At 41.7% G+C, this 24296-nt stretch overlaps 1 protein-coding gene across 2 annotated transcripts in view; it reads left to right on the plus strand.

The window, feature by feature from the left end:
• SH3RF3 (SH3 domain containing ring finger 3) overlaps positions 1-24296 on the plus strand; it is a 322774-nt gene that overhangs the window by 147598 nt on the left and 150880 nt on the right. For both annotated transcript variants that reach the window (XM_085558352.1, XM_021545582.4), the window contains exons 2-3: positions 13547-13822; positions 20493-20588. In XM_085558352.1, the coding sequence (XP_085414478.1) occupies positions 13547-13822; positions 20493-20588 (372 nt within the window). The remainder of the gene's footprint in view (positions 1-13546; positions 13823-20492; positions 20589-24296) is intronic.

A 24296-nucleotide genomic window follows, 5' to 3' on the forward strand; every position in this document is an offset into this window, starting at 1 on the left:
CAAATGGATCCCATATTTTAAGTATTACTTGGTGGTAAAACATGCACACAATATAGCATAGGATTGCTATCATGGCATTTCCCCTGGTGTCATTTGCCACAGAACTTGAGTGTGCTGCCACAACGGTGACAATCAGGAATACTGTCATTATGAACAGTGGGAGAGCACTTGATTTATTTACATTCATGTAAGCAAAGTCAAAAGCTGGCCTTGGAAAAAAGTAAGGTCATTGCATCTAGCAAGGTGTAGCTGCAGTTTTCAAAATGACTGCACAGCTTGGCAAGATAGGGTTTACGAGCTGACTTTGTATCAATAACACATCTATGTGAAATATTTTCCCCTCTGAGCTTTACAGCCCCGTGTCTTCTCACAGAAAAGCAGGGATATTAGCTTTGTTGTGCAGCCTTGTTGATGGCAAATGCAGGTGCTGATGGTGCAGATGTCTAACTAACTGGGGTGAGATTTCAGCACTGGTTGTCTCCCCACTGGTGCTTGGGTCCTGAGATTTCATGAGGTAGGTAAAGGTGACCAACATCTCAAAAATTGTACCTGAAGTGAAGCAGACACACACAGGATGTCTAGGAATCAAGTATTTATCAGTAAGATACAGAGAGACCAGAAAACTGGGAGGGAAATGGTGGGTAGGGAACTGTGAGAATAGTGCTGAAACTCATGTACCTGTGCCTTTTTCCTCAAAAATCTCTGAGCATCAGGCACCCCTGATTATGATGGGGGTTTTCTAGCTAGTTTTTCTTTTTTATTTATTGCACTTCATTAGTGTCAGTGCTTAACATTGGATACTATATACTCTAGGTTAGCCAGAAATTCAAACACTTCTGACATTAATATCAATCTCTCTGCCAGAGGGCTGGTTACAGCACAAGCCTTTTCTTTTCCCTTTCCTAAAGACATTTTTCACCCAGATCAACGACTGGTGATTATCCAGTCTAAATCAGGATCCTATTATGTGAGGTAGAGGAGACTCTTTTGACTATTGCTGAAATGTATGTAATAATAATAGCCTTAGAGAGGAGTGAAATGTAGCACAAGCATCCTGTGTGTGTCTCTTTAATTAGAAACCATGCAGAGTTTGAAATCCGAGGTGCTTCCTAACATGTGCAGCATTCATTTTAATCATTTCTCAGAGTGCAGGAGGAAGCATCAATTAAGTTCAGCATGAGAGAAACTCCTGGGAGTGGGTGCAGGAAATTAATTTTTTTAGTAATATTATGAAATTGAGGATGATGATGATGCCTAGGGACAGCACTTTGAAAGCATTAACCTGAAAAGGCAGCGAGGAGCCCCATACTATGTTAGCAAGCAGCCAAAGCACTGAAAGATCCTTAAGGCATAAATTTGACCTATATTCTGTAGATAATCAACTTTCCTTTCCCCAAAGGGGATATGGGAGAATGATATAAAAGCATGATTTGCATTACGAAGCCTTGTATCTTCCTTGATGTTTTCCTTGTCTGCTCCAACTGCTATTGCTTCTGAACATCAAACTGCACAGAGGTTTGCTCCGTGCAGGGGAGAAGCTGAACTGCTCCTAATGGGAGCCCAGCACAGCAGTGGAGGGGCCTTTTCCACACCAGAGGAGATGAGGACTGGCAGCACTAGAGTGCAAGGTGCTCTTTGACCTCTTCAGCACAGTGGGCACCCCTGCCCAGAGTGCCCAGCACACGTCAAAGTCAGAGCTGATTAAAGCCCTCCTGGCAATCAGCTGGCTGATGGGCAGGAAGGTGCCAGCCTGTCCTGTCAGCAGCACTGAGGCCTGAAAGCAATTCCTAATCATCTGCACGAAGAAAGTGTGTGTCAGTAAATTGCAGCTAATGAAACATTTCAGGGCATGGTATCTGGGTAGGAGAACAAAGTGGAGGCAGGGTGTGGGATGTCAGGGAGCCTGAAGTCCCACCAAGGAGTGGACAGGGATTCTGAAAAATAAGGTCTTCTTTGAGGGAGAATAACCATGGGGATACTTCTGATAAACAGGGATGAAATGCTGTGATTTAAAATGCACAAATTTTTCATTTTTATTGCATAGCAGATATTTTCATATTGCTAATCACAGCAAACAGAGGGGAAATAATCTAAATTCCTGGCAGTTGGTCATCATGTAGGTTTCTTCAGAGGATGGAACTCCCGATGGGCTCTCTCTTGAGAACTTCTCCAACAGCAAGGGGATGAGGAGGCTGTTCACATAGTGCAGATGTGGATGAGCTAGCTCCTCTCCCACTGACATTTTGAGCCAAGAATATTTCAACATTAGCATCGCCTAATGCAGTTTTTTCCTCACTGGCTATAAAACCTGTCCTGGTGCAAAAGAAATCCCTGTGATTTTCATTTAACTATGAGAAAAGAGCCATAGCCATTTTTGTATAACAGGATTTGTGTGGGCTGTTGGTAAGGGCACGCTGCTGATAAATAAGGTTCGGTTGTAAATATTCCCTAGTGACATGGGAATTTATCCACCTATTGAAGTTTACAACTGAGCTACCAAGGAAACATGTTCTTTAGCTCCACTGTGTATGCAGTCCACGGTGCATTTATCAAACGCCCTGTCAGTTCAGGGAAGGCACAGTTCAGGTAATACAGTATTTATGAAACTGTGAATGCCACCTCAGAAAGTTCTTTTGGAGTACATTTTTTAAAACTGTCTTATGAAAACTTTGGAGAAAGCAGAGGATATATTTTCAGTTTTAAAGTGCAGGAATCTGCTCTGTGGTCACATGCAGTGAAAAAGATACAAGAGAAAGAGGTCCTTCCTAGGCACCACAGTTATTTATCATAAAGCAAAAAGTAAAAGCTGCATAAGTAAATCAAATGTGACTTTTTGCATATTTGGGGTTTAAATAGGAATTTCAGATCGTCCCCTTCATCAGAAATAAAAATCAAGGCTGGCTTCTCATCCTCCACCCTTTCATCCATTTCAGTTTAGAGGCCACCCTGACACCACAGGCAGATTCTTTGGGTGGGCACTTTTCATTCCATTCCCATATCAGAGGGCCTTAATGATCTTTTATCTTATACTGTCTCTCCCATACTCCTTGGAAACCCTGGCAGCGACCCTGCTCAATCCCCTGCAAAAAAACATCCTTGTTTCACCCTTCAGGCCTTGCAATACTCTGACTGCCTCAGAGACTTCTCAGTAAATGCAGGTGTCCATATGGAGGAGTAATTCCCACCTGTGTCATCTCAGAAAGCTAATTTTAAAAAATCCTTAATTTTTAAATTTTTCTAGGTTGTTTTCTTTGGGTGCTGCAGCAGCCTGTGAGCTGAGGCTGCCAAAGTGGCTTTTGTTGTTTGAGGCACCAGTTTTCTTAATTCTCAGTGGTTGAAATTATGGAAGAAGCTCTTGTGTAACCTTTAAATTAACATTTGTGGGAAGGGAGGGAGAAAGAGAGGAGAAATATTTTCCTGGTCTGAATTTATTTATGTTAAAAAAAAAAAAAAAAAAAAAAAAAAAAAAAATGAAGTCTCTTCTCTACTGGTAGCATACCCGGCAAGATTCACCGGAGTGGGGCTCCCTCTGTTGAGCTATGGGAGCTTTGCCAGCTGGCAAATAACATCTGCCCACTCCATTTTTGGGGCAGCTTCATCTCCAGGCCCTTCCTTACCCCTCTCCCCTGCTTGTGGTCCAGCTAAGAGAGAAAAAACTGCAGTATAAAATTCCCAAACAAGCAGGGTCTGGGAGTAGGACCTCTGAGCTGTGACCTGCCTGGTCTCTGTCAGGAGGAAACCCAGCTCTGATGAGTTGTAGCAGGGCTGGACCACAGAGTCCTTTCTGGGGTGGGAGAGGGTTTCTGCTTAGGAAACACTTGAGTCACAAGGCAAAGAGCCAAAAAGAAAGACGTGGAAAGGCTGGAAAGTAAACCAGAGGTATTGGGCTGGCTAGCAGAGTTACAAAGACGCTGCTGGAAAATGTAAGCTACCCCGTGCTTCGTCAGCTTCCACCAGGAAAGATCAAATGAAGCAGCTACAGCAGAAATTCATGTTATGGGCTTTTATGCAATATTTCTTGTATTTCCCCCAAAGTATTCTGTTTTTTCTTGCTGTGACCTACAGCATAAGGAATTGTGGAAAATTCCAGAGCTGTAAAAGCTGCCGTTGTGGAAGTGAAGAAGCCTGAAAAAACTTCAGGCTCTCAAAATTGCACAGGGAACTGACTTTTAACTCATCTCTTTTATTAAAAAGCAAGCAAGGACTGTTTCTGTCAGGTGGCTGGGAAAACTGGGTCATGGTTCTGACCAAAGTATCATCTGGGGAGTAATCAATGAGAGATTACATGTTTATTTAAAGGTTTTAAGACACTTTGAAATGAGAACATAAGGCAACGTTAAAGATACAATGTTGTAGTGCCTTGAATATAAGTAGGTTTTCTGTGTTTCTCTGCAGCTTCAAGGGAGCTGCTATTTGATTTGTCTCTATTGGTGGCTCTGGCAGGCTAAATGTAGCCAAATGTGCTGTCTTTCCTCTTTGAACGGCTCAAGTACCACATGGCTCTCAGTTTGCTCAGTAGAGTTGCACTGGAAAATTTTTTTCTGTTCGTATTTTTTTCTGTGTTAACCCACCAACAGTTCCTGAAGCTCAGGAAGTGTTTGGTTGCTCTTGCCCTTGAGAGGCAGTCAGCTGAGGTGTATTTTGTCTGATGGTTTCTCAGGAAGCCACACTGCATACTTGGGTTAGAAGTTGTGTCGGCTATTTGCTGGGATTTGTAGACCAGCTTCTGCTCTGAAGTGTCTGTGCACAACAGCCAATCCTCTCACTGAGATCCCTGCACAGGATTATAAGGGTCATGTTTGGCCCTTAGGATCCAGTGAATGTTTTCTGCCTGAAAGGTGAAGGACAGACTCTTAGAATATACCTAGCTTTTGTAAAGGCTGTGGCAAGCACAAGACATCACTAAATATTTTCCTTGATAGAGGCTGCCAGATGTTCTCTTTGTTAAAGAGAAGATTACTTGTAAGGTAAAGCTTTATACCAGGTAGGAATTTTCTATACATCCACACCACTTCATCAAGATCAACAAAATTAAAGTGGTTCAACTGCAACCAGAAACTGACCTACAATTTCAGCAGCGTGTTCATGGTACAACATATTAAAGAGCACAGAGTTTGGAAGCATTTGGGTTTTGCAGAACTGGAGGGACTTTGCACTGACATGATTAAACAGCTGGCTGGTGTTACCCACTAATTCTCTGGGCAGCCATAGCTGTGAACTCACTGCTGGAAATCCAACCTGACCCTGAATATCATGTGTTGTTTAATAGAAGAGCATGTAGTTTGAAAATACTTGACTTAAACAACAGTTTACTAAGAAATAGAGATCTTTTAATGCATAAATATTGATAGATAGTGAGTGATGGGCTGAAGCAATGTAAGCTGTGCAGAGGACATGAAGCTATTAGCTGCAATTATGAGATCAGATGCACTCTTCCATTCAAGTTGTGAATCTTTCTAAGAGAAATGGCATTGGACTGTAAAACTAACTCAGCTCTAATATTGGTAAAGTGGAGAATCCCAGACAGACCTATGTGAAAAGCTGTGCAGTGGAAAACCTGCTGGTTTTTTTCTCAGTTGTGCTGCATGCATCAACTGCATTTGCTAGGAGAAACTTTGAAATATTCTTTAATATTGCCATTTACAAAAATGGACGTTATAAGGTGAAATGCAAGATGTGCCTGTTTGCCAGATCAACTACAAAATAACTTTGCCATACACTGTTCTCTTGGAAGATCAGTTTGTGCTCCATTGACCCATTGCTGAAGAGGATGAACACCATCCTGTGCTGTTCTGGGGTGGTGAGCACTGTTGTTCCCTGTTCATTGGAGAGCAATGTTGATGTGCTAGAATGATGCTGTACCTGCCTGCCTTTGTGCTCCATCTGTTAAGCAAGTCCCCTGGTATCTTCATGCTAATTGCAGAAGTCATTTCTGTAAATGGCAGATAGGCTCCTAATCTGTTTGGACACTTCATCTCCATGTATAAAGGCTACCTCTTGCAAATGTGTAGAGACATTCCCAAGACGTTTTAGTTTCCAAATGCTTGGAAAAGCACTTTCCCTTCTACTCCAGATGGGAGCCATGCGCACCTCAAGCACACATTGTCTGCATGTATCTTCAGGTGTCACAAGGACTGCAGCCTATCTGCAGCACCATCAGTGAGGGTCAGGGCCAAAATATTAGGTCATTTCATCAAATAAAACAGGAAAGCTTTAGTTAAGAACTTGTATTTTTATTGTGATTAATTAATACCTATATGGCACTATTAATAAACATGCCACTTTCCAAAGTATATAAATGATTATACTGAGTTTTCATTCTCCATGGTGCTGTTTCTATTGTCATCTCAAATACTTTGCTTTTTAAAGTTGATTTTAAAAAGATTATACATGCAAAGCGTGATTTTTCAGGCTTTTACTGATCTGTCACAGAGCTGACTAATAGCATATAACCAGGTTTTGTCTTTGATTCTTTGTGCAAATTTAGATTCTCTTTGATTAATTTTCCTGTAATCAGCTTTCTGTGAAAGCAAATGCTGTAGTGTCACTGTTGAGATATGTTGGACAGGTGACCTGTACTTCTGAATCACTGCACGTAAGACAAACCATCTTAACACAGAAGACAAAGCACTTTTGAGAGTTTTTGCTGTGAGATATGATGATGATTTATGATCTGTCACCCTGAAAGTTCCTCTTGAGGACAAAAGCCGCTAAAAACTCTGCAGGTCACAGATCTGGTGGTAGTATACATTTTTTGTTTTAACTGCACTGGCTAAAGTTTGCCTCGACCCCTTCTGCTGAAGAAACATGTGCAGGTACTCTCTTCCTGCTTCCTAGGGCTGACTAAGCAACATGTTTTAATTTAGGTTCAATTTTGCTCTGGAAAGGTGTTAAACTGAGAGCGAGCGCAGCGGGCAGGATGGCGAGGAGCAAGCGGGCAGCGCACGGTCCCTGCTGCCCTGCCAGGTCCAGCAGACGTGGCTGTCACTGCACCACGATGGAGAAGTTTGTTGTGCCAGACTGCCTTCCACTTTTCTGTCCCAAAGGGATCTGAGCAGGCTCGTGATTTCAATTGCTCTCAGCTGATTTGAATGGGAGTTTTAGATGCCATGATCCCAGTAATAGGGTAGTTATAGGGAGTAGCCTGTCTCCTCCTCAGCAGTCCTGCTGATAGATGCTCTATCACACAGCCCTTGTCCTCTCCAGCACAGCTGCTGGGATTTCTGCACAGCTCTTATGGGTATCAGGAAACCATATGCTGAAGTGCTACCCAGCCTGCTTGTGGGGAGTTTCCTACCAGTTGGAAAATGTAAATTCAGTCCAAACTGTCGCTGCTGAGTCTTTGCTTGTGTAGACTGGGAAATTCAGAGTAATGTGTGATGCTTCAGAGTAATGGAGCAAAAAATTAGCAATATGTGTTTTAATTATTATTCATGCTCTATAGTAATAGCTTGTGTTTAACTGTATTTTACCACTGAGGTGTGCATGTTTTTAATTACTTTTCATTACTTTTTCCTTTTCTTCTTTGTCAACTTTTAATTTACTTGGGATGTCTACACTTGATAGTCTTTGATGAAAGAGATAAATGTATATACATTCATGCTGCAGAACAGACTCTTCAGAAATATATTTGGAGTACGGAGGATATGGAGATAGATCTTGTAGAATTTTGAAGGACTGCAACAAGAAACATGCCCTTGTGTTTTGCTGAAGTGACTTATTACAGACTTAAAAAAATAAAAAATTATTGTCCCTAGCAGTGTTCTTATCAGGCTGTTCCAGCAGTGTGTCCTGAGGTTGTTTGGATTTATACCCTCCTGCTTCACCTCTAGCTCCGATGATGATCAAGACTCATGGAGCAAAGGGAAAGAGGAGTAAAATAATCCTCCACCTTTTGCATTTCTCCAATTCTTTGACTCTTTCATCCCTCTGACATAAGGGTCAGGTGACACAGCTGCCCCATGGGGAAGTCAGCATCACACCTGCCTCTTGTGGGGATTTCCATGTGCAAGAGAACCCATTGAAGCAGTGAGGTTGAGGTTTTTGCACAGCTTGAGCTGCACAAGGCAAGAGCTTGGGCAAGAGAAATTACCCTTCAGCATTAACATAGTTTTCACACTGCAGAAAAACAATCTTCTGCTTTGCTGTTGTAGAGAGGATTTGTAGCAGGAGCCTCAAGAGGTTTCTTGGCTTTCAAGGATCTAAACACAAACTTAGTTTGAGAGAAGTGTTGGATCATAGCATTTCGGTCTGGGTTTAGTAGATGTATGCCTTGCCCTATTTATTTTATTTTTGATTTCTTGTTTTATAGGCACCTGCATGGTACTTTTGGCAAGCATTAGACTTTTTTTTGAAGTAGTGACTTCTTCCACCAAGTCCTGTGTGCAAAAGTGGACAGGCTCTGACCCCTCTTGGAGCCTGCGTTGCTTTTGAGCACATTGGGGAAGTGTTTATATTCTGTAACTTTTGAAAACTGAAGATCTACTCTATCTGGGCAGCTCACATTCTACTAAGCTTTCTACAGGGACAATTTATTGGAAGCAAGCATGTTTGGGTTTTTTCCCATTCCTTTTGTTCTTCAGGATACATAATGAAGAATGCTCCAGCTTTGCCAGTTAATTGCTTCATGGCTGTTATTTGTCAATTTGCCAGCAGGTTTCTGCTTAACTGCTGCTATTTGACATTGCTGAAACACAAATGCAGAATGATTGAGTTGCCAACATATCATTGAGTCTTCTGCAAGGGGGATTTTCAGCATATTAACACTTCAGGCTTTCACGTCAGTATTGATTGCTGAAATAGAAAAGAAACCTTTGGCAGTATTCAGCATCGTGCCAGCATGGATTTAGTGGCAGGAAAAAGAAACTGGCTGTTGCCATTGACTGTGATTTCATCCCTTCCTTTCTTCCTTTCTTAATTTTTTTTTATTTCTATACACACCCACACAGAGTTTTGAAATTTAGTACACATCATAGGCAAATGCCAGTTAGCCTCACAATAAACCAGCAGGGCAAATCAACTACTCGATGCAGTCAGATGTCGAGGCTGTTTAATTTTGCAGCCACCTGCATTATGCTCATTCAGATTTCATGGCAGCTGGGGAGGGGCTTTATGGCAGGGGTTCCTCACAGTGAAGCACATGTCAAGAGCTGACTTGGAGGAAGGCAGTGGGGTGGTGCTCTCTGCCGAGCTCCTCACAGGACAGCCAGGCTGCCACCACATTGCTCCGTGGATGCAGGAGTGGCCATTGTGAAGCTGAGGGGCATGGGGAGAGGAGCAGCATGATGCTGCTGGGGCCGGGCTTGGAAAGGGAGCTCCCCTCCATGTGCGGGAGGAGATGCCAAGATGGGGCCCCATGGATGTCAGGGACTTAGGTGGTGGAGCAGGGGGTGAAGGACATGCTGAGGGTGTAGTGCAGAGGCTCAGTGGTGTCCACCAGCAGTTGCTGTGGCAGTGCTTATGCATGGCATGAGCACAGGAAGGGTAAGGAGATTTTGCTGTGCTGAAGCAGGGAGCAAGAGGAAGGTGTGAGCCTCCTGCAGGTGCTGGAGAAACACCTCTATGTGCTTTGCCTCGCCTGGACTTTGCCTGTCTCTGCTTTGCTTCAGTCTGATCTCTGGGATGACACTTTGTATCCTGGTTTAGATGAGAAGGTTTTGTAGGAAGGACCACCTGGGCATTCTGAAGGTGGTGGTTTCTGACTGAAATGCTGCTGCATGGAACAAAGACCTGAGGAGAAATAGGACAGGGCATGAGCCAAGGTTTTGAACATAAAATGGGAAGGACATGCTCACCAGCAGGGCTTGGGGAGTTTGAATGTCAGTCGAATATCAGTCCTGGCCAACCTCTTTTCCTTTGAGTTGGGAAAGTCAAGTGAAGAAGAGGGGAGTGGATAGGCCAGAATTGTCTGCACAAAGATTGACAGTGAGGAAGATAATCAGGATCAGAGGAAGATTTCTAGGAACCACATTACAACTAGCAACAGCAGCAGAGATTTTATTCTATTTCTGAAAGGTGCTTAATGTTCCCTCCTTCCAGGTGTAGTTCAGAGGAACTTTGTGAATCTGATCTGCTTCTCATTTATGAATTAAACAAAAATAGGAATAATAAAGGGAAACTTCCAAAAATATGCTTCTTAGGAACCATTAATATGATGTGACTATGAAAAGTCCACTGAAACCTAGATCTTTTGGCCAGAATATATAATCAAAGAAGCTTCAAGAGTTTATCTTGAGTGTTTGGGGTTGGTTTGTTGAGGATATTTTGGGGGTTTTTGTGTTTTATTTGTTTGGTTTTTTTAATTGTAATCGTGATATTAAATTTCTCTCTTTGGTTGATTTGAGCAGACACTTAAAAATTTTAGAATGGAACAAGTAGCTTTATTTGAAAATTATTAGAGTACACTCGTACCTGGGCCACAGTAAATGCAAGGTTTACATGGGATGCTCAAATCAAAATGGAGCATAGAGCCTTAGAAAGCCTTACATAGAGCCTTACAGAAAGGCTGGCAAATGTCTCAATTTTTCAGTAGGAGGGCACCTTTTCCAGTAAATAAATGTTCATCTTAAAAATGCCTCTACAGAGTTTTTAGTTGAAAAACTGTGATTCAGAATTAGAAAAGTTGTAGCTGATGATTGGAACAGTTTGTTTTAGAAGTTCTGCGCACTGTCAGTTGCCCAGATTGTCTCTGTGTAGGACAGCTCCTAGATAGTCCACAGATAAGCCCATGAAAGAGAAGCAGAACACAAGCACCTAAACTGCAAATTCCCACATTAAGGTCTCCAGATAAAACAATGCCAGATTTCAAATTTATGTCTGGCAGTTGGTTTGTTTTTCTCAAAAGTATTATTTTGCATCAGGTGAAGGTAAAAACAGGGACCTGAATCATCTTCTAGCCAGACCAATTAATTATCAATAAAAATGCAGTATGTATTGCATAAGAATTTCCTTGATGAAATGTGCAGTGGAGTAAAATCCACTTTCTTTTCTGTAGTGCTGGGGGCTGCTGCCTTTTTACCCAGTAAAATGAGGCTTGGGAAGAGAAAGTGGCTAAAAAGTAAAGGAAGTGATCTGACCTTGAATTGCTACAAAGATCTTGGGAATAGGAAGGTCCCATCTAGGATAAGTGATACAGGGTGTGTTTGCCAGGCATGTTTCTGGATCAGCAGTGTGCACCTGGCAGAAATCTTACTCTTACTTTGATAAATTGTCTTCTCCCAGCATGAATTAAAGTAATGGTTCTTTTATTTGTAAATTATTACAAGGCTCTGTAATCTTTCAGCTAGTGTGTGGGGTTTTTTTTCTAGTTTCAAATGAGTAATGCAATCTATGCCTTACCTAAGGAGTTTGATGATATTGTATACTTAATCTTTAAAATGCTATGTAGGGGGCAAAGATTTGCTTTCAAGGGAAATAACCATCCTGGCAGAGAGAAAAATATCAGTAGGATGCTGCCACTGATTTGGCAAAGACTGTTTGATGCTTTGTTAGCTGGCTGTTGATTTTATGCTTTTTTAGTTATGTTTGAAGGAGCTTCTGAAACAAGTCTTTAAGAGGGTAGCTCCATTCAGATACAGCAAAATCCAGAAGAATACAGAGGATTTACAGAAGAACTTCAAGTTGCTAATGAGAAAAGTTAGAACTGAGGACACATCTGAATGAAATTAAATCCCCCTCCAGACAACATGGATAATGCTCTGAAGAGCTGTGCCTCTTTGCCTGTCTCCCTCACTCTGGGCTGTGTGCAAAAAGATCTGTCACACAGCATTCCAAGACCTGTACAGCTACTAAAGCCTTTCCTAATAAAAATGAGTAAGTTAATGCCTATGTGTGAAGGTGCATTGAGGAAAGCTACTCTTTGATCAGTGTGGGGTGTGCCTGCCCAGTGACCATCTGGTGCCCAGAAGCAGGCGGAGGCGCCAGCCGGCAGTGCAGACAGCGGGCTGTGCTTCTCCTCCTCCCAAAAGATGCAGGTGTAAGAGCATGAAACCCACCCCACCAGAGCAGTGCATTTAATGCACCCATCAGAATTGAAAAATGCCTCTGCTTGTGGCTTTAACAAATACCATGAAAAGTCATCTCATTTTCTGGAAGTGCAGTGTTTCTGTCGGGCCGCTCCACCTTCCCCCTTGGGAAAGCATCTGAGTGTTATTTTAGGCACAGGAATGTCATCCAGAAGTACAGACATAAGAATCACCTGGGGGAATACCAAGGTGTTTTATTAAATATAGCTTTACTTTTTCATTGTCTCTATAGGATACCCCATTGACAAGCATGATGCACAGCAGGGAGACTACTCAAAAGCATGTGTATGCAAAGAAAACTGTGTCATTTTTGTAACTACAACTCTGAAAAAAAAAAAAAAGTACCCCTCTAACACCGCTTGTGTTATGTGCTGCTATATATTTGCAAGCTGACTCTTAGTTCAAGTTAAATAAAATGAAAAATGGTATAGGATAATATAGCAATACACCTTTTCCACTCCAGTATGGGTTAAAGAACTGTTATAGGACCAAAGCAGTAGGAAGCTGTGTCCAACACAATTACCCTCTGCTCCGTGGGACTCAGCAAGTAGATGGGGAGGAGGACAGGGGCTGCATAAACCTGTATTTCCAGCAAAATGTTGTCCAACTGTTCCATGCAGTCCCAGCCTGGGTGAGATAGCCTATCTTTCACTGGGACAAAATGAACTCTGGGAAGAATTCTTCTTCCCACTCAAGTGGCTTCCATCAAATAGGTTTCACTCTTTTATCATACCAAACAATGAACTTCTTAGGCTTTTTTTTTTTCCTCATGGGCCATGATTTTTTATTAAGTCTGTTTAATTTTTTTAATGACAGTGAAAACTTCAGAGTTGTTTTTAGTTCTAAAAGGAAGATTTGGGGCATTCTGCCTATTCCACTTTTCCACAAGGACATTAATTCATAAGCAACAAAGAATATTATAACTGTTTACAGTAGCCCTCCGTGAGAAGCATCAGACTGGGGGATTTTGAAAGAAATAAGAGTATTTGGTTACAGAATCAAAAGCTAAACAAAAGGCTTCAAACTCAAAAAATGTTTGGAGTTGCTCAAACAAATGTGATGAAAAATTACCAATTTGCCAACTGTTATAAGCCTGTGAATAATCAAGCATGTATTGTTTTGTCTCTCTTCTGATCTTCAGAAACCAAAGCAACCCTGAAGGTCAAAATGTCTAATATTTTACCTTTTGACATGTCCAAGTTTAGTTGTTTAAACATATAGTTCTGCTTGCATAGAATATTTTGCAAATTAAGTGAGGCTGCTTGGTGGTGTAAGAGGTACTGCAGGTTTCAGCTGAGCTACAGGAGATGGACAGTGCCTGCTCTAACACACCTACCTTCTCAGGCTTTTCATCACATGCATCCTAGGTTTCCTGAGATCCAGGGTATCGCATTATGTGGCAGTCACTGGGTAATCTGGTAAATGATCATGGTGATCAGTTTCCTTCTAGCTCAATTATGGCTCTAAGAATGATACTGGTGCTGGCTAGAGATTGCTTAAAGGTGTTTGGTTTTTTTCCCCAGAGTGTTTCTCAGCTTCCCTATGGCAAAGCCCTGTACACCTATGAGGGAAAGGAGCCTGGTGACCTCAAGTTTAACAAGGGGGACATCATCATCCTGCGGCGCAAGGTGGACGAGAACTGGTACCATGGGGAGCTCAATGGCAACCATGGCTTCTTCCCCGCCAGCTACATCCAGTGCATCAAGCCCCTCCCACAAGCTCCACCTCAGGGCAAAGCACTTTACGACTTTGAAATAAAGGATAAAGATCAAGACAAGGATTGTCTGACCTTCACCAAGGTAGGGGAATAGGTTTTTTAAAAATGTTCAGAAGTCTGCTTTGGTAGGGAGTGGTGGGGCACGTGCAGTGCTGGCAGCTGAGCCAGGAGCACAGGGGTGCTGGGACTGGTGGGACACCTTCCTGGTCTTCCTGGCTTCCCTGGCCTACCCTGCACTCTGTGAGATTGTGCCATGAATAGCAAGGCTGGTGTAAAGCTAGTGAGGCTCAACAAGTAGAACTGGCTACACTGGCTTTCTGAGAATATTTTTCCCGCTAAAAAGCATGCATTTCATCTGCATTGAAATGTTCCCCAAGAAGTACTCAAATTTCTGAAAAAAATCCTAATGGAAATGTGTCTTTTAATGTTCCTTATTGAATCAGATGTTCCAGTGTTTTAAAATTGCATTCAGCTTCAAAATGTGTATTGCATCATACCATGTACCAATTAGCAGTTGAAATACACTACCATCATAATAGTATTTCCTATTTTAAGAACATAAAGACAGTAAAAAGCAGACATTTAAAAAACAGTCTTTGGTGGTTTCTTTAAAACCAAAATGTTTAAGAAATTCATATTGAAATGAGAGAAAACCGAGATATTGTAATTTCCTTTGGATTTAAAATGTCACGTTTTCCCTTTCACCCCCACCTCCCCACCTGCTTTTTGCCTCCCACTCCCCTCCCTAGTAATTTGTGTTGACCTTAGATGGGTTTCATGGATATCAAGAAACTCACAGTAAAATAAAGCTTATCCCCTATTGTTAATTTATGGCAGTGAATGCCATGGAGAACCTGTTCATTGTCATTTTCTGTTTTATTTCAGCTGTCTGCGGCTGTTATAGTATCACATAAAGTAATAACAGTTATGCTGAAAATGAATATGAAATAGACGATAAAAATATCCTTCACCAGGATTTTACTGACCTCCTCTTTTGAATCTACTTATTATAGCTGAATGAATTATTTGCAGCATATAATTTTCTCACCAAATGTAACATCTTTTTCCCACATGCAGTGTTTCTCAGCAGAATGCAATTTCCTAGACTGTATACTTTCTCATATTTATTTAACAAAGGATTTGTAAGCACTTTTGTTCCGTAGCAAGTGAAGTGTTTGATTGCAAACACTGCAAACCCTGCGACTAGCCAGCCTCCCTGGAGCCATGAGTCTCTGTGAGAAAGTGGGCTGCTTAGTAAGAAGTAACAGCCCTGCACTAACAGAAAGTTAGCCAGAAGTTACCTCTGAGACCTTATCAGTAAATATATATTTTCTGGTGCGTTGTTTTTCTTGCTGCCTGCCCAGAGGTACACTGGTGACTTCTCTGAGATGCAGTCTTTCTTGTCTGCTTAAAGTATTCCTTGCTTGCTCAGTCTTAAGAAATTTAATAGTTATGCCAGGCAGTTGTGGTCTTTTTTGTTACAGAAGGTTCTTTCCTAGACACTTTTGTATTTGATATATTTGGTGCCATATATTAGAAAACCTCCTTTACAATAACTGCCTTTGTACAGTGATAGTTCTCATTTGCTCGGCTGTCCAATGTCATTCTCACATGGAGCATTTCTTCCTGCTGTACAGCTCTATTCTCAATCTCTCAATTTTCCTTGTTTTCACCCCTCATGTTATTCTCAGCATCCTTTTATCCCTGATGACTGTGTCTTCCCCAAGGGGGTTTGGTTTCTCTTCTATTGCTATTTTCTTCTTTAGCTCCTTCCACTACACACACTGTCACCTCGTAACAGATTTTATGTCCTGCCTATTGTTCTCCCTGGCAGGGAATAATCTATTTTTCATCTTGGGACTTTGCCATCATGTTTTCATCAGTTTTCTCAATGCTAATTTTAGCTGTCACCTGTGCTGATGAAGGTTCCTGTTTAGCCCAGATTATAGATCATCTGCTGATGCAGTCAGCTCCTCTGCACAGAGTCCTGAGCACTGCAGTGCTGTAGATGTGATTTGTCACTTTGAGCAATATGCATCACTTGAAAGTCTCAGTTTGCATCTGAAGATGCTGGACCAGGTCTCAGTTTCATTTACACTATTTGTTCCTTCCTCTGGTGGAGGGGTTACATAACATGTATGCAAACTAATATAACCTATTTGTGTACTGCAACTCATTTAAGGCTACCAGACATAAACTTATAATAGAGTTTTCCTCCAAATAGAAGCTATAAGAAGGAAACTCAAACATGGGGATATTCTGTATAATTTTGGTTTGTTGATCATTTGCTGGGCTTTGCTTTTTCCCATCCCCCTTATTACTATGCACTCAGAACATCTACTGGTACAGTAAAAGAAAACAAAGGAAGGATATTTGGTGTTTCCTCTTACTAATTTGTTTTGTTACAAAATGAAAAATTTTTCAAAATGAAAATGTTTCATTGTTCCAGATGTGTATTGCAAGGAAATGAAGTCTACTTTACACAGATCTTCATGAGGAGTGCTGCAGGGTGTTTCTGCCATTTACCTATTTTCATCTCCTGTAGATACAACACTCTCCAAATAAAAGGCCAAAGATGTAAATGTAATCATTTTTGTGTGCAAGAATAAAATCAGGAGGGGCAGAGAAAAATCTATCTTGAGTACCCAGTGCAAAAAACAAAGCTCCCACATTCTTTTACACCACTTGGACTGCTCCCTCATGTCCTCTTCCCAGAGAAGCCATACATACAGGCATAGGGTCTCACCTATGTTCTGTCCTCTCTGCTGTCTGTAAGATAATAGAGCTTACACAGATTTCCAACTTAATATGTCTTCCCTCAGTGTTTGGTAGTGATTAGCCAAACCAGGCAGTTATTTTTTTTCTCTGTAACAACTTGTTCCAGCCTTGTGTCAACTGTGCACCAATTTAATATCAGTAGTTTCAGTTCTACTCCTGATGTTCTCTAGTGTGCTGGGATAATGCTGTGGCCTACAGAGCCTAATTGCATGCTCTTGGGATATACTTACTGGCTCAGCTTTCTAATCTCTCCTAACGTGGTGCCACAGTATGGACATGGGATCCTGCTGTCTCTGTTTTAAAAAATAATCTATCCTTCTCTGGGCTGTGAATGCTAGTACAAACTGTGCAAGAAGGTTCTGCTCTCAGGTATAACCGTGCAAATCTGAAGTAGTTGCAAGGTTGTCTGTGTAGCTGCTCCAGACTCATGCTGAGTGCAGTTTCAGCCCACACGTTTGTTTTGGTGTTCAACCCCCATTTGGAAGCATCTTCACATGGCCGTCAGAAGGCTGAGCAATGCTGGTCGATGAGTCTCAAACCTGTCAAGGCAGTGTCAGCTGTTCCCCATGCTTCATTGCTGATCACATTTTTAATGACATCAACTGTTTCCCTCATTTTATGACACTTTCGTTCACAGCCCACAGTGGTGTCTAACAAGACCCATGCCAATCTTAGAACCATCATATCCAATACTTGTTCCTGGCTGTGGAGCAGCCCCTTAGCACTCAGTTCCAGCAGCGTTTGCTGTTCACAGAGGGACCATCCCAGCAATAGCTGGTGGCAGTGATTCTCATGCCAGCTGGCAAGCGCTGTTTCTGGACTCACCAAGCACCACGTGGTGCCATCCTGCCATTGCTGCGATCTCCCCAGTGCTCTGGATGGAGTAGTTATCTCTGCAGAATAGCAGGCACAGCTGCTCTGTATTGCTTCGTTAATGGCCATTAATGACTGGAATAAAAATCAGGCTGTGAATCATGACTGTTATTGGACACAATTTTGTGCTGTTTTCTCAGCAAAAGGATTCATTTCTCTGTCCATCAGACAGCTTTCTACGTGATTTATCTTTGACTTCTTTTCTGATAATGATTATAAACTGGAACTGCAGGTCCCACATGCCTGTCACAAGGCTGATCCAGCACTGATGAATAGAGAGAAACTCAAGGAAAAAGGAGAGAGCAAATAATTAAAGGGTCTAGCAACAGGCATAAAAGGAGCACGACATATCTTTGTCCAAACTACAGTGGATACCATTGGCTTTTGAAATGAGATCTGAGTCTTGGGTTCCTTTATGCTGCCTGGAAATCAATTTAGTCAATGTGAAATAGTGAAGTGGTATGCAAAGAGATCTGTGGCATTTTGCTATTCATGATCCTTTTGAGAACCTTTCTAGGAATTTATAAGTAGCACAGCTATCCAACTAATATAAGGTTCTAAAATAGTTCATGCTGAAGCTTTCACCAGTTCACGGTATAGAATGATGTCGTTGGCTGCAAATTCAAAGAAACTTTCTAGTAATAAAAAAATTTCAAAATATTTTTTGGGATTTGCTGTAATTCTGAAGATTTTCAACACCCTTCTTAAAACTAATTATGTAATGGAATTCTCAAGAATTTGCACTTTGCTCTCCCACAAAGATACTAATTTTGAATGTCAGCATCTCTCAGGATGCATTTCTCATATATGACCATATTCAGCGGCCAGATTTGGCTGAGCTGAACAAAGTTTAGTGTACGGAAATGCTTCCAGATTTCATACATCCATGGAAGCTAAAGTTGAAAGGGATCTTCAAAGGTCAGACATTCCCCACCCCATCCTTGAGGAAAGTCAACATAGGATAAACCTTTCCTGCCAGGTGTCTGTATTGCCTGCTCCAGAGATGAGATTGCACAGTGCCTCTAGCAAAATCTGGTCAAAAGCTTCTGGAGTTTTACAGTTTACTTTTTTTTTCTTAATTTCTTACATGTGTAAATAGTTGCAAATATATATACAGTTATATGCAGTGCTGGGTTAACGGTTGGACTTAATGGTCTTAGAAGTCCTTTGTAACCTGAGCAATCTATGACTCTGTTCATACCCATGTGTATGCACTTACACACACATAAGATTTTATATGTGCACGTAGTGTAGACTACATCACATTTTGTGTTCTTAAAAAACTCTTTTAGGGAAATAGCTGAGCAAATATAAAAAGTAGGAACACTCATAGCAGCTCCCTGAAGTGATGCAGTCTTTTCCTCGTTTGCACCCTTTACCTAGATTCTAAATTTATGCTAATCAGTCTTTTGTAAGAGTGTGTGGAAGCTTTGCAGAGATGCATTACTGTCAGTTCTTTAAACAGATCAAAAATAGTCTGTGCAGACAGGGCTTTGGAAGGGAATACTATCTGTTTCTTCAGGAAATTAAATGCACAAATTCTTTTTGCATCCTTCCAGCTGTAATAAATAGCTGAAAGACTCAGCTTGTAGCCATTTCTATGAGCTTTCCCCTAATGGATCATTCAGATGAATAATGCAAAGGAAACATTTAAACTATTTCAGAGTGCATGTATTCAAAATGCACATGTTCAAAAACTACAAAGTACATTGCGTCACATCTCTGTTCTGGTCATTTTTCTATCAAGGCAAATCCATGGTCTGAACATCCTGGATCAGGAATTAGTGAGAGTTTTTTCTATTTGAGAAGTATCTGCAAGAAAAAACAGCTGCCCATTGCCTGGCCATTTGATGTCAGTATCTTGTTACATGGAGTGTGGTAGACCATACACAGCTCTTATTTTCACAGAGTGAGTAGCAGAAATAAAGCAAGATCAGCAGGGCTGTCTCAGCTTTTTGGAGGAAGAGATTTTCTTCTTTTTTGTAAATTTCTGCACAGGAGCAGAGGAAGATTGGATGCCATGAGGGAACAAAGCTGACTTCCCAGCTTCTCTCAGCCCACTCCTTCCTTTTCTCATAGGAGATCTGAGCATCTAGACAGAGCCCTGTTGAGAGGGTCACCTTCCACCGCTGTTGTAGAAAGTGGTGCTGGTTTAAGCCTGGGTTTAGACCCCAGAAGAAAGGGACAAACCATTGACAAACTGAGTAATTCAAACTGGGAAGAGTCAGGGGTTTGTTCTACTCACTTGAGCTTTCCTAATGACTTGTACATTCTGGGTGTGAACAATACCAAGTGAAAACTTGAGCATTATTAATCTGGTTTGGACTTCGCTTTATCTCTTGTTTTATAATCACAAAGAAGTTCATCAGCTGCTGAAATTCTTATAAGGTCCCCATAAATATAATAATAAATTATTGTAATTAAATATAATATCAAAATGCCATTGGTTTTAGGAGATTAACTTGTATCTAAACTGAAGCTGATCCAACAGGTGAATGCAGTTTATTTTTTTGACATGTTATCTTTGGCTTTTTATCTGCTTTGCAGTTTTACCTTATAACATTTTTTTAAAGAAAAATTGACATTTGGTGAGCTAGCAGTGTAGGTTTGTTGCTGAGCACCTTGTACTATTCCTCGTTGGAAATGTTTCCAGGACTACCTGTGCTGTACTGGTGCTTCCCTTTGAATTGTGTTCCAGAGGAGAAAAGCATCACAACAGACACAGGATGCACAGGGGCACTTAATGCTGAGGAGTTTTCACCTATGATTTGTAGGTGACCTCTTGGATCAGACACTCTTCTCTTCCCCTAATGAAGCCAGGAGTTCCCTATTCCCACCAGCTGTGCCCAGACCCTTGCAGCTGCTGACAGCCAACATGAGCTGCACCAGTCTGCAGGGTGCTTCAGTGCACTTTGAGTGGGATGCCTGGGGTAAGATGCTGGGCTAGGGATGCTGTTAGCCCAGGATTCAGGAAATACTTTTACCTGGCTTATGACCTCCTCTGTGTACTCACTCTCTAAGCTATTTGTGTGGGTATACAACAATTGGCATCTTTCTACTGAAAATATTTTATTATGTATTTTGTGTATCTCTGATTTTAGGATGAAATTTTGACAGTCATCAGGAGGGTGGATGACAACTGGGCAGAAGGCATGCTGGGTGACAAGATTGGCATTTTCCCTATCCTCTATGTTGAGGTAAGTTTATAACACATAGTGGTGGATGCTGGTCTTGAAATCTTGTGGGGGTTTTGTGCCTACAAGGGCAGGATAATCTCAAATATTCTTGTATGAGAAGGATAAACTAAAACACAATTACTGAAAAGGGATTTTTTCTGCTAAGGCACTATGGGGGTACACCCAATTCAATTTAAAGTGATCAGCAAAATAAACTCCATAAACTCCTTCTAAAGGCTTCCCCTTTGGTGTAATCTCCACAGTGCACAGGGGAAATACAGGAGGATTATTGTAGTTGGGATACCTTGCACACACCTGAGGAGAGATGTGAGTTTTGGGCTGGTGGAGAGAAGCAGTGCAGGTTCAGCTGTGATCTAAATGCACAGACCTTCAGAGTGGTGCTGAGGGTGTCCTCTGCCTCAGCAGGGGCTCAGGCCCCTCCACCCATATGCCAAAGGGCTCTCATTCCATGTGTGCCAAACCCATCTTTATCTTGAGCTCTTTCCTGTTGTAATTCACACAGGATTCTTATTTCAGAGTGAATGCTGAGACTTCACTTCCTCTGTGCACACCTGTGGTTCCACCTCCTCCCACTGCTGCCCTCCTCCTGCTGGTGGTGCCCTTCCAGCCAGATGTTGCTTGGGACCAGGGCTGCAGCCAGCAGTGATGGTCCTCCTGGTGCAGCTCAGTTGTCCAGGTGCCAGGCAGTGTCTTCGAGGCTCTTTTCCTCCCTCATGGGTGAACCAGGAGCAGATGGGTACCACATGCATGTGTATTTTTCCGAGGTGCTGCCACTCTGCATCCAGTACTCAGAGCTGTATCACCCTAACTCTGCTTCCAGACATTGTCTGGTGCCTCTCTGCAGTGAAGAATCTCTTGTGCCTGCAGCAGAGCCTGCTTTACTGTGTGTGGTTCTGGTGCCTGCCTCTGAAATTACTTCTCCGGTTTTCTTAGTGACTGGAGACAAAATAGAGATAATTATTGCCTGACTGCCTAATTATTAACTCCGACAATGACCAATTTGGAATAAACCATCATTAATATACATTGCGTTCCCACAGTTGACAAGAATAATAATATTAACACCAGAATGTGTAGGAGCCATTATTGGGAAACCAGCTGCCTCACATAAGTTAATGACTAGTTTTCTTCCATTCTGAATGTGTGAGACATGTTCAGTTTGTTGTGATTAAATGAGAAAGCTGGGTTGCTCCCAGATTTCATCCTTTTCTCCTTCTTTTTCTTGTCTTGGGAAAGTGCAATGTGGCTGTCCTGAATTTGCTGCAGAAGGAGTGAACTGGGGATCTCTGCACAACCAGCCACCATTGCACCTCACCACCTTCCCCCCCTCTAGTTCCACCTGTAGGCTGGCACTTCCTTCTCACTGTGCAGCATCCTGATCCTTCTCCCACTCCTAGGTATCTGTTCTCCATAATTACTGCTCTTGAAGGGTGAAGGGCTCATAACCTCAGAAGAACAGCCTGTAGGGAAGTCTTGCTGAAGACTTGCTGAAGTTCTCTAAGCACTAGCACATCCTGAGTGGCCATGGAGGAGCAGGAGGTAGAGCTGTACAGGGTCAGAACAGTGATGCTTGCAGATCCTAAAGGGATGCAAATAGCCAGGGAGCCAGCACCAGGCTGAAGAACACGTGTAAGAAGGTCTGCATGCATATACATTCATACCAGACACACACACAGAGTAGGTAAAATAAGTACAATTGTATACACTTACGTGTATATTCATGTGTATAAACACACATGTATTTTATCTGTATAAATTTGAAATCTGGAGACTTAAAAGGCCTATTCAAATAAGATGTTTGGGTGCCATGGCCATAATATTTGCACAGTGATTTGTAAAACCAAAGGGAAGTGATCTTCCAGACTACAATACTGGACATCTATTTCATCCACATAGTGGATGAAGGCCTTGTTCTGAATATGAGATGAGCTTATGGAAGTATTCGAGTTATATAATTTTGTTGCTGTTGCCAGCTTCAGATGTAGTTTTGCATTAAAAATTAAAAGGAATCAGAAGGTCAAGCCCCAAAGAAGTTTTGAAAATCTCAGTGCTGATATTTATAAAATAAATCCATTAAACAAGTAGTACTTGAATCTAAAAACACTCCTTAAGTCTGTCTAAATCCATTAAGTGGTTTTCAAAATCTTGGCAAAATATGTAGAATAAGCAAAGTTTAATTCTTACAGTAGCCTTCCATTTGTGTCAGTTGACTGGCTGAAGTGTGTGGGATTTCACATGGCATCCTAAGCCCTGCTCTCTGGACAGAGTGAATTCCAACTTGGCAGGCTCTGATGTCCCCAGTTGCTCCCACGGCCCAGACAAGGGCTCTTACCATTGCTATGCAAGCCAGAGCTCTGGAAAACAAGCTGGTCACTTTGAGGATCTCAGGGTTTAGCATGCCAGGGCTCCAAACAGTGCATATAATCCTTGTTGTGGCTCCCTGTGGCAACACTTTGTCCTGGCAATGTGCTGCCATACCCTTCACACAGGTGCTTGCACAAAAGACTTTTGCAGGGCTTACAGATCTTTTGCAGTGGATGGTGGAGGAGGGCTGGTTGGCAAATTCCTCATCAGGATCACCTCCTCTCTGTAAAGGAAGCCCAGAAAGACAGCTTTTAGAGCCAGACCGTGGTGGCAGAAAGAGCCACAAAACCCAGCAGACATTAAACTATACCTTGTCCCTGCAGTGTTTTAGAAAGTCTCCATCTCAGCATTATGTTTGGTTGTCTGTACAGCCATATGAGTGTAATGTGGCATGGATCTTATTCTTGATTCCTTACAAGTGTTTAACAAAGGTGCTTGTACATCTGCAAAGGCTTTTTCCTGCCTCTGTAGTATCATCTCTGTCCCAACCTCAGAGCAGCTACAAGTGGATAAGGAACAAATATTCACAGCTCACAATGATTACTTTTACAGCACGAGTCACAAACAATATGTTCTGTCAGGAAGAGTTGGGAGTATTGTTTCTTCTTTGTTGCTATCCTTCATCTTCAGTAGAAGTCATTTAGGCTGATAATTTATGTTTTAATTTGTCTACAGAAAAAGCCCCACAACATAATGAAATTGATCCTCATTTTATCTTTTGTCCTGAAATAAATATCTTGTTAATAACCTGTATGGTTTGAAGTAACAGTCTTGCTATGAGGAGTTTTGGACTTCTAAGGAATTCAAAACCCTTACAAAATTTCTTATTTTACTGTCTTCAAGCCAGCTCCTTCATTCTTAATAACTTCTGTTATTATCTCTGACTGAAAGTTGTGTTCTGCTGCTACATGTAAAAAATTGATAATAATGAAGAATAAAGTGTGTCCTGATAGATTAAGTATCTGGGAGTGAAATTTGAGGGCAATGGTGTGCTGAGCATTTGGAGGGAGGCATCCTCCTTGGATGGGCAGAGACTAGAAATCCAAAAATCTGAGCTGTTAGACCAAAATTTCTGCCTGCAAGCCCCAGAGCAAAGAAGAAGGTTGACCAAGATCAAGAAACCTTATGAGTCAGTGGTAGAGCATGGTAATTATGTTGGGTGCTACTGTGACTGTAATATCAGCAAATTACAATTGATGAAGTGCCAACCCATTGTTATAATGTTTTATGGCAGCAGGAACATTGAAAGCTGTGATTAAGTAATATTAGGAGCTTTAAAATTATTTTTACAGAGCAGTGAAGCAGGGTAATGAGTATCTTCTCCTGTTCTTCACAGTCAAAAAG

This window comes from Lonchura striata, chromosome 1 (assembly GCF_050655825.1).
Source record: "Lonchura striata isolate lonStrDom1 chromosome 1, ASM5065582v1, whole genome shotgun sequence".
Classification (NCBI taxonomy): Eukaryota; Metazoa; Chordata; class Aves; order Passeriformes; family Estrildidae; genus Lonchura; species Lonchura striata.